General features: G+C 29.1%; 1 protein-coding gene across 1 annotated transcript; it reads left to right on the forward strand.

The window, feature by feature from the left end:
• Positions 1–1,521: 1,521 nt before the first annotated feature.
• On the forward strand, positions 1,522–5,944 carry LOC105142361 (glycine-rich RNA-binding protein 4, mitochondrial). Its single transcript, XM_011049952.1, has 4 exons — positions 1,522–1,780; positions 4,648–4,716; positions 4,797–4,903; positions 5,541–5,944. The coding sequence occupies exons 1-4, from the start codon at positions 1,606–1,608 to the stop codon at positions 5,661–5,663; spliced, it is 474 nt and encodes a 157-aa protein (XP_011048254.1). The 5' UTR covers positions 1,522–1,605; the 3' UTR covers positions 5,664–5,944.
• Positions 5,945–11,735: the final 5,791 nt, after the last annotated feature.

Genomic DNA, 11,735 nt, shown 5'->3' on the forward strand with positions numbered 1-11,735 from the left:
CAGAAAAATGAAGCCCAAATTCATCTTTTCAAACTTTGAGAGAATAAGGAAATTACAATTTACCCCAGACATAAACCCTCTTTTCCTTCTAAACCCTAACTCCAAAGCACTTCTTTCGGTCAGACAAGGGTTCTACTTTTAGCTAAAACCCTTCATAAGGCATACAAACCACCATGGCCATGAGAGCAACGATGTCTTTGGCTGCGGCAGCCAGAGCTCCCCGTGGCGGTTTGCTGAGGCTGTTTTCAACAACTTCTACTTTATCCTCTTCCTTCCCTTTTCCTCAGACCACTCAGCAAACTCCTGCACGAGAACAGGCTGAACCCAACACCAATCTCTTCGTATCTGGCAAGTGTCTCTTTCTTTATATCTCCTACAGTTGCTCTCATTTACTTGTTATTTACCTCAATTCCTATATGGGTTCTGTTAGTGGCTTTGCTTGCGATTATTACGGGGTTGATTTTGTCAATAGAATGGTGGAAATGAAAGGAAAGCCTAAAACTTTATGAAATCTGATTTTTTTCCCCTAAATTAAGATTCTTTGGTTAAATTTTTGTGTTCTTTATTTGGTTATAAGTTACGTGATTTTAACTGTGGTGTTTTTTTTGGTTATGAGTAGATTGATAGAGTGCAGTGGTGTAGCCGAAAAATTTGAAATGACAAGAAAATTATAAATATTTGATATTATATATATATCAGCTTGCGTGCACCACGACCAATCCTCACGGTCCACTGAATACCTAACAAATCCAGTAGGCATGTAAAGTACCGCGAGAATGACAGGCATACACGTTAGGATTTGAATTCAGGTACAGTAAAAGATTACATGTTCTTTATAAAGGTGGGTTCTTGTAGTGTTTGCAGTGTTTTAGAATAGAAGAGCATGGTATAGATAAAATAGAAACCCATTGAAATGAAGATAAAGGTTCCAGATAAGTTGCACTAGATAAGTTGTTTAAAACCTATCAAGAAGATTCATTCTGGTGTATTAGGTAGCCTTCGAAAATATGTTCCAAACACTATTTGGCAAAAAATTGAATTTTTGTGTACTTACGGATGTAAAATATAAATTTTAAAAAATAAAAAATATTTTATTTTAAAATATTAAAAAAATAATTAAAAAGCAACCGATACTTATAATATTAAATATTATCTTAGAACATGTTTTATACTGTGACAACAGTTGTTTTTGAAAATATATTTTATTTATAAATATATTAAAATAATTTTTTAAAAAATAATTTTTAATATTAGTATATTAAAATAATATAAAAATATAAAAATAATAAATTTAAAAGTTATAATAAATGTTTTTAAATATTTTTAAAATTAAAAACAAACGTGTTCTTTGTCTCAAGATGCGGCGATTGTCGCCAGAGAAAAAGGCTCTATCTATTAGGCCCAAAAGACTAACTTAGAAAGCTCAGATTCTCAGAAAAATGAAGCCCAAATTCATCTTTTCAAACTTTGAGAGAATAAGGAAATTACAATTTACCCCAGACATAAACCCTCTTTTCCTTCTAAACCCTAACTCCAAAGCACTTCTTTCGGTCAGACAAGGGTTCTACTTTTAGCTAAAACCCTTCATAAGGCATACAAACCACCATGGCCATGAGAGCAACGATGTCTTTGGCTGCGGCAGCCAGAGCTCCCCGTGGCGGTTTGCTGAGGCTGTTTTCAACAACTTCTACTTTATCCTCTTCCTTCCCTTTTCCTCAGACCACTCAGCAAACTCCTGCACGAGAACAGGCTGAACCCAACACCAATCTCTTCGTATCTGGCAAGTGTCTCTTTCTTTATATCTCCTACAGTTGCTCTCATTTACTTGTTATTTACCTCAATTCCTATATGGGTTCTGTTAGTGGCTTTGCTTGCGATTATTACGGGGTTGATTTTGTCAATAGAATGGTGGAAATGAAAGGAAAGCCTAAAACTTTATGAAATCTGATTTTTTTCCCCTAAATTAAGATTCTTTGGTTAAATTTTTGTGTTCTTTATTTGGTTATAAGTTACGTGATTTTAACTGTGGTGTTTTTTTTGGTTATGAGTAGATTGATAGAGTGCAGTGGTGTAGCCGAAAAATTTGAAATGACAAGAAAATTATAAATATTTGATATTATATATATATATATATATATATATGTATTTTATATAAAAAAATTAATTTAAAATATATGTATTAACTTATATCAAGTAAAATTAATTTTAAAAAATTATATTATAATTATTATTTTTGGATTTTTATATTTTAAAATTATTTAATAATGAATTTATTATTAATTTTATTAAAGATATTTTTCTTAATATATACAATGAAATTTTTATTTATCTATTTCTAAATTTTATAGGAACTAATAAAATTATTAGCAATAATTCTTTATTAATTTGTTATTTTACATAAGTGGGTTAAATATAAAAAATTAATACGTTTTTTTAATTTTTTTATTGTATCTCTAATTTTTTTAATTGTTCAATATTTTATTTTTAATCACTAGTATATTGATTATCATCATTTTTCATATGAAATTCATAACAAAATACATATTAATTCATCAAAACTCATTTCAATTCATATTTATATATATATAATATTATACATACACATTAATTTAACAAATCCATAAATTATCATACTATTAAGAAATAAAACTAAAATTAAATAATAAAATAAATAAAAAAAATAAAGGAAACTTGCTTAAAAAATTAAGCATAAAGTATAAAAGGTTACTTAACTAATTAATAGTTTAGAATTTAAAGAAAAAAAATTATAGAAAAAAAAAGATATAAACAATAATTTAAAATAAAAAAAAAGAAAAACTTGTTAAATTATTATATTAAAATTTTAATATAAAAAATATTTAAAAAAAATAAGGGGGCAATTGCCCATTAATCTCCATTGTGGCTCCGCCACTGATAGGATGTTTTATTTACTATCCTATTAGTTGAGGGAAGGTTTTTTCGTTTTTGTTCCTTAGCTTATTATTGCGTCAAATTTTGTGGTGATTCGACGCTTTGTTGATTCGACAATAGCAAGTAAATGCATGGAAGTGGTTCAAATCAACTGTGTGCTTTTAGCTGATTATACGTTAGCTATTTGCAAAAAAAAAAAAGTGTTACTGGAACTTGCAATTTAGGTGTTGAAAAACCTATGGAGTTTAGATTTCAATATGGGTATGATCATACATTTGGGAAACTAGTAAATGATATGATATGATAATACAGGTGTGTAGTTTACAATTTTAAGCTAGATTGGTGATGGGTTTTATTTGATAGATTTAAAAATCTATTCTTGTTTAGTACATGTTTAAAAAATAAAAACGATTTATTTCAAGAGTTGGCACATGCTTTAGTATTTATTGGAAAGTAGTTGTGAATTGTGAGATACTTACATCTGTCTTTCTTGGTAGCTTGTGATCCTATACTCAGTGTGGGTTATAAATTTTTATTTGAAGGGATACTGGAATTTTTCATGATGATAATTTGCGATGAGCTTGGGAATTAAAAATCCTGGGGAAGTTAGAGATGTTTTATGGCTAGTGCGAAGGGACAGACTCCAGAAAGCTTAGATGGAAAGAGTTCTTCATGGGAGTGGTCTTTTTGCAAGAGGTGGACAGAAGTAAAGTAAATGTCATGTATTTTGGGACTTTTGCAAGGGGGTGGAAGTTTGGAAGGGCATTCTGAACAATCTGCAGAATTTCTTTTATGGTAACCTTCAAGTGGTTGGATAAAAAGAGGGTGCCGAGCCTAAGAATGAGAATTGGAAGACCATGTTCCTGTGTATTTGTTGGCATATTTTGTTGGGACACCATAATGCTTATTTATGGAATGGAATACAAATGCAATCTATATGCAATACTCAAAATTTCCTGGCAAGAAGATCAGTTGAAGAGATTAAAAGGGCTTTTGCCGAGGAAGATGTTTGCGGGGTGGATGACGAGGAGAGGTTTATTTTACTGAGATTTCTTCTAGAGTACTGCTGTAAAATAATACAAAAGGGAGCGTGGCAGGTCAAGGTTACAATGTTGGAGCTGGTGGCCTTATAGAAGATCGTCATGGTACATGGATCAAAAGGTTTTCATGCAAGCGGAGTTTTGTTAACATCATGTATGCAGAATTATTCTCAACAAGGCTGGGAATTTGATTGGTCATTAACCTGGGGGCTAGCATATTTCAAGTTTACAATGATTCCATTTGAAGCTATGTATAGTGAAAGTGGGACTATTCATCCTTATTATGGTTTGTTCATGATATCAGGCACATGGGCCCTCATTCTATTACTTGGTGTATTGTCCATTCTTTGAGAGAGGGAAATTGCAACGCATGGTGTGTCTTAGTGATGCAGGAGCTTTTGGAAGAATTAAATAGTTTCCCGATTTCTCTTCCCACCTATGTCACTTAGATTGAGCAGTTAGTTATTTGGGACAACCCTCCTCCTGGGATGTATGAGCTGCTGGATAATGACAGTGCAGGCATTGATTAAAATTGTTTAGTCTAGTCTTTTTTGCCTTTCATCTTCTAAACCAAATAAAGCTGTGTTTGTATGCCTTTCATAAAATCGTTTATGAAAACTTAGTGTAGGTAATTTTATCATTAAGTTAACTTCCTAATGTCAAGTTTTATTTGACTCTTCTATTATATTGGTTTCAGGACTAAGTAAAAGAACAACAACAGAGGGACTCCAAGAGGCCTTTTCTAAATTTGGTGAAGTGGTTCAAGGTTAGTCTCTTCCTTTTGTAAATGTTTTGTGAAAATTTCTTTTTTATATTACTAACCATTGTCTTTCTTTCTTTTTACAGCTAAAGTTGTAACTGACAGGACCTCAGGTTATTCTAAGGGTTTTGGTTTTGTCAGATATGCTACCTTAGAAGATGCTGCAGAAGGAATAAAAGGCATGGATGGACAGGTGAGTTTTACCCGTCTCCCCTCTGTTTTCCTGGTGTGAAGATTGTGGATGAATTCGTCTGATGACGTCCAATTGCTTAGGTGACATGGCATATAGTGTGGATAGAAGCTAAGGTTCTCAGGCCCTATGCATGTCCTTTACATACTTTTGTCCCTTGATGTTCATCTGGCAACCAAGGGTACCGGCTGCCTTATGGCATTGGCAACACACCTCATTACCTCACCAACCTTATCTATAAGAATTAGGTGCAGGAATTTTCCCTGGGGTGTAAATTTTTTTAAAAAATATTGGTCTTGAAAAGAAAAAAATGGTCTGAAGCCAGCTTTCAAATAAAGTGTTTTATCTCAATTTCATATAAGGTTTGTTGGTGGTGAATGTTTGAATTGACTTGTTAAATGATTATGTTGGCCAATGCTAAAAAATAAATGCAGATTGTTGATGTTTGCCCTGGCAATTTTACTTGAGAGAATGCAAATAAGTTGTTTTCTTCTTTTTTTCTTTTTTCTTTTTTTCAGTTTGTCCCTTGACAATGATTTATCTATTTTGATAACAATGCTGATGATGGATATAATTGTTGAAACTTAATTTCTTGTTGTCGTCTAATTTTAACCTCCTCCCTGATTTCTGTGTATTGTAGTTTCTGGATGGATGGGTTATATTTGCAGAGTATGCAAGACCCAAACAACCAGCTTCTCAACCCCAGAACAACATGGGTCCAGGATATGGAAACTACACAAATCCTAATCACCGCTGGCAGTGACCCTTGTGTTAAAGGGAACAAGTTTATAGTTATTAAACCAGCATGGTCACAAGTACGAGTTATGAATTCTTAACATTATTGTGGTTTCTCTTTCACAGCTTGGAAGTATAAACATTTTGGGGATCAATTTACAGTGATCAGAACCATGTGGATATCAACTGTTCCATGTTGTGACTTTCTTGTACAACATTATATTTGTTATCCATGAACATCTTCGTCCAAATCATGTACTCCATGAACCGAAGTTAAATCTGTCTGAAAAATTTTGTTCGAGGGCCCTCTGAACCTGTTCATAATTTATGCTTTGGTAACAGAAATTACTGTCAGACGTCCAAAATCTGTATCGTTTCCGCAGTGTATGCTGGTATTTCAGATGGCCATCATGTAGTGCTGAAAATGAGGTATTCTTTAGTGTCCTTCAGAAGCATGGGTGCACGACCAGGACGGAACTGTTTATTGCGCGATCCATCTTTGTTTAGGTTGTCTGTATGGTCCATCGGCTTGTAATCTTGTGAGAAATTAGCATGTTCATCTTTTACACATTCATGTCGGAGAATGTACCATTAAACTATACCTGCAAACCTGCATTTGCATGAGCTGTTGCATACATTGCGAGTCCGAATTATTTATTTTTCTTCGCGTCGTCTTTTAAGCTATTTGGAGGATTAGTGTCTTTTTTCTTTAAAGGGATCAAGTGTGTATGTGTGTAACTAGGGATCCAACTATTTTAACCGCTAATAGTATTAGAATATCACTATCATCATTGTAATTTCAAATTTTGTCTTATGTTGTAAGAGTATGTTTGGTATTATAGTTGTTATGGTTATAGTTTGAAAAAAAATATTTTATAAAAAATATTTTCAGTTAAATTTGTTTGGAAAAATATATGTTTGATTAAAATTATGGTTAAAATTAAGGTTAAATAAAAAGTAGTGTAACGTGTTTGGTTAAAGAATATTTTTCAAATTGATATTATAAAATAATTAAACAAAACATTAATATTGATGGTTTTTAATTGAAATATTAGCGATTTAACTAATGTTATTACATTATAAAATAAACAATATTTTATATGAAATATTTTTTATTATTGTATTAAATTATGTTCAATTTCATCATGTATGCAATTTATTCGATAATGACTATAGTTTTTGTAGTTTTTTGAGTGTGCAACATCATGTAAAATATCATCAGAAATAAAATTAGGATTGCAATCAAATTCTGCAAATATTATGCGATTATACAGTCTCCTTCAAATGTAATTATGTAGTGCCATTGAATCATGTTAAATATTATTTTTTCAAATAAAACATAATATTTGAGAATTTTTTTGAATTTTTTTTATTTATTGGATCACACTCTGTTCAATGCATTTAGGTTTGAATTATACTCGATCCGACCTATTAATAATGGAGTTGCTCTTCACTGTTCCCGTAGCAGAACAATTGAGACATGATGCAGAAGGAGAAAGGAAAGGGGAATACTATGTCTTCACTGTTCTTCAAATTGAACACTAGAGTGTGCACTGTTCACATTGCAGAATATGAAAGAAATAGTGCAGAAGAGGAGGAAGAGGAAGGGGAAGGAGAAGAGGAAGACCATATCTCCACTGTTCTTCAACATAAACACTAGAGTCTCCACCGTTCATGTTGCAAAACAATGGTGATATGGTGTAGAAGAAAAAGAAAGAGAAGGATTTGGTTGAATCTTCCCCCTGTGTTTCTGCAAGGCACGTCATTGTTTACTGTGTTGTAACATAGTTGAAACAAAAGCAACGAGAAGTTGCTTCAATTGACCCTACATTGCAAACGCAATAAAAGACGGGGCTCATGAACAGTAAATCCTGTTTTTTTTCTTTACCAAACATGTAAGAGTTGCGTTTTGTTTTAAACGCTACCGCAGCTGCGTAAACAAACCTGTCTAAATATTAGCATGGGATCACCATTGTCATTTCAATTCTTTTGACAACAATAAAATGATTGGTTTACTTATATTTTTTCAAAATGATTAATTTACCCAACTAGTTGAATGCTTTATAGAACAAGACTATTGAATATATAACCATTAAAAGACTATGTTAACAAGGATGAAACTCGATGATAACCCAAAGTAAGGAGCCTAGTTGGCTCACTTCTTATTACTTTGGTTATATATCTATCATATTAACTCAAATTTTTCTAGACTTCTTTTAATCTAATTTCATATTCTAAGGTTTTTTTTTCTCAAGTTATTGTTATCTTATTTTCTATATAAAAAAATTATATAATTACTATCATTACCTAGGCTATTACTGTCTTTTTTTATTCTAATTTTAGTTTTTATTTTAATTGATATCCCTCCTCTATGCTTTTTTTTTTTTGCTTATTTAGCTTGTCTAATGTATTATTTTGATTCATCTAGATTTTTTTTTATGGTTTATATTGATGAAATTTATTCCTAAAAATTAAAAAATATTTATTTTTTGATAATATTTTAAATATGTTCAGTTTTACATGATATTTTTTTTCTTTTATTTTCAAATATGTTCAATTTTACATGATATTTTTTTTCTTTTATTTTATTTAACCAATTTCATGTGTATATCTATTTTTATTATCAAGTGTTTGATTAAATAAAATATTAATTTTAATAAAGAAATTTAGTAAATACAATAGGATAGATATCCACTATTACAAGATCAAATATTTTAATCTCTATCTATCTTTTGATTTTTTCAGTTTCACTTTTAGTTATCATTAATAACCTTTTTATTTATTTATTTATTTATACATATGATTATCAATTTATTTAATTAGATAATTAAATATGCTTTTTTATTTACATTTAAAAAAATTAATGTAAGAAAACAAGTTGAAAAAGCATGTATATTTATTTAAAAAAAAACAATATGACCCAATTGAAATATGAGTTAAATGACTAGTTATTTACAACAAAAAAAAAGTGTAAAACATTTTCTTATAACATGTTTATTAAAAAAGAGATTTTAAATGTAATACATTTATATTCATAAAATATGTTACATAAAACAAATACATCTAAAAAAATACAAAAATTGTTGCACAGGTTAATGCATTGAAAAGTACGATCACAAGGATAGAATTTTATATCTGGCTAACGATACCAAATTGATTAGATACTACCCATTTGAATCTCTATTTGTTATGAGTTGGATACCTTTTTTCAGTTAAAAAAAAGAAGAAGAAGTGAATATACATGCTATTTTAATAGATTTTTTTTATAATAAATAAAAAAAAAGAAGAAGAAAGAGGTGATGAAATTGAAAATAAAAACATTTAATTTAAAAAATAAAAAAAATATTTAAATTAATTATAATTAATCTGTAAAACTCAAGAATTTAAGTCATGCATTCTTATTGAATTTAACATATTTTTATTCTAAAATTATTTTTTATTGAATTAAGTCATGCATTCTTATTAAATTTAACATATTTTTATTCTAAAATTATTTTTTATTTAATTATACATAAATCATGAGATTTGTTTTCTTTATATCAAACCAAAATATTCAAAAAAACATAACAAGGGCTGCACAAGGCACTAAAATACAAAATCGCCCTAATTTTTTTGGAGTCTCATAAAAAAGAGTATGTTTTTCAAGTCAGATTAAAAAAGATCTTTAAATAACAAATAAATCACGAAATGATATATTGTTTTTTTTTTAAAAGAGTTAAAAACACAATAAATTAAAAAGAAAACAAGTTACTATGCTTGGCCCATAATAAAATAGGCTTAGCCCGTGAGCCAAGACAAAATTATTCACCCTTTCGACTTTCTTTTAAGAAATTATAAACGATGTTTTATCTGCTAGCGCATTTTTCAATGACTAGAGCACACTAGAAAATCAGGCTATATGTATTTTGTGCAACATATTATTACCTAAAATATCTAAAAAATATTCTAAATATCATGATAAGTTTATACATGATCTTAAAAAACCACATGAAAATCTAAAATCAACTTAAAATAAAAAAAATCTTTTAAGATTAGATTTTTTTTGAAAATTTAAATATGAGAACACTTCTAAGTGGAATTACCATCATTAAATGGAACCGTAATTTTACACCAAAATCCACTATATTTTTGGGTTGGCAATTCAATGATTTTCCTTTTTGTTTCTCTCAAACCAAAAACCAAAGAATAACGAAATTGAAGTTTTATACTAACATTGTTAATTTTTTTAAGTTTCAAAAATTAAAGGAACTCAATAATTATAATTCAAAAAGTATGAAAACTATAATCAATATTTCACCAAAAATATTAGAAATTGGCATTTTTTGTGCTTCATTAGTATCAACAATAATTTTCCTCCTCTAACTCTAAAATCCAATAATTTTCTCTCTCATCTCTCAAACAAGGAATTGAAAATAATAAAAATAAAATTTTGGACTAAAAATGATATTTGAAAATTGTAGAAATTAGAAGGGCCCAATAATTATAATCCATGAAGTATGAGGGCTAACATGGATATTTTGTCAAAATTTCAGCAAAAGTATTAAAAATTAATTTTTTTAGACTATAATGAATCGATGTCAGTGATGATTCTCTCTCCCTCTCTGTAACATTGAAATCCGACATCTTTTTCTTTTTTCTTTTAAATTAAAGACTGAAAAATAAAAAAATAAAATTTTAAGCTAAAATTAACAATTTTAGAAATTAAAAGGATGCAATAATTATATTTCATGTGGACTATAATAAACATTTCTGCAAATGTTTGAAAAAGTCAATTATATATCTTCTTTCTCTTTTTTTTTTTACTTTAATTCCCAATCTTTTAATTTTATTCTTTCCTAACAAATCAATTTAAATTCTCCTATAATTTGTAAAATAAAATTTTAAGGAAAAAAAATTTACTATGAAAATCTACAATGTAACAAGTCTTTGTTTAAGTAGCGTGAGGAAGAATATTTTCCCCACTCATTTTAGTGTTTTGATAATATACTGTAGCCTTGTGCTCGCCAATCAGACGGGTTGAATATATTATATGCTATTATTATGATAATTTATAAAATGATGATTCAATTTTACTAGTCTCTGACCTGCCCGCCCATTTTTCCTTTACTCTTAACAGGCCTAATTAAATATTATTGTATTGTTTTATTTTATAGGTTATCCAATCAACTTAATAGTTTAATAAATATAGTATAAAGCTTGTAAAATATATCCCCACAACATCACATTTTATAATGCAACTCAACCTTCTCCCATTTTTTATTTTACTATGTATATATTTCATTTTAATTTATAAATATGATTCCTACTATTGAAAACACGAATTTACTCAATAATTCTAGTTTTAAAACCTGGTAAGACCTGATAGGTCAATTTAAAACCCAACTAACTCGAGACTATAACCAGACCGAATTAAAAAAAAAAAAGGCAAAACTCGGGGTGACTTGGTTGGCTGACCCAACAAGATTCAGTTATAACCTCTTGATTTTTATTTTATTTTTATTAAAATAATATCATTTTAATTTAAAAACAAAAATATTTTTGACCCGGATAACCTAATGACCCGGCCAAAACCCAAAATTCGGGCCTTGGACGAAGCTGGATTTAAAAACTATGCTCAAAATAGTTTATAGTCTTTTAAATTATTGAACAAAATGAATCATAGTTAAATTATTTCTAGTGTAATTGGTTTAAAAATATTATTTCCAGTCTAATTGTATATGTAAGTTAAATTAGTATATAGAAATTTAATCAAACTTTAATTTAAAAATATGGTTTCTAGACTTATAGGTTAAATGATATGCCATATATCAACTAAATAATACACGACATGGCGAATAAAAGAGCGAGTATTTATTAATACCAAGTGACTTGCTTTCAAGTCTCCATTCAAGCTTTTTGATAAGCTTTAAATATATTGTTTTTCCAAAGCTTTTAGGATTTATCCTAATTCTAGTGCTATCACCGAAGAATTAAGATCTTATGTAATTAACTGATTTTTTCTATGGATAATATCAAGGTTAGATAAATTAATTGCACAAGAATTATTCTTAATTAAATACAAACGTTTATAACAAAGCTAATAAATCTTAATATCAAGAGA

Source organism: Populus euphratica, unplaced genomic scaffold, assembly GCF_000495115.2.
Source record: "Populus euphratica unplaced genomic scaffold, PopEup_1.0 scaffold143.1, whole genome shotgun sequence".
Taxonomy (NCBI): domain Eukaryota; kingdom Viridiplantae; phylum Streptophyta; class Magnoliopsida; order Malpighiales; family Salicaceae; genus Populus; species Populus euphratica.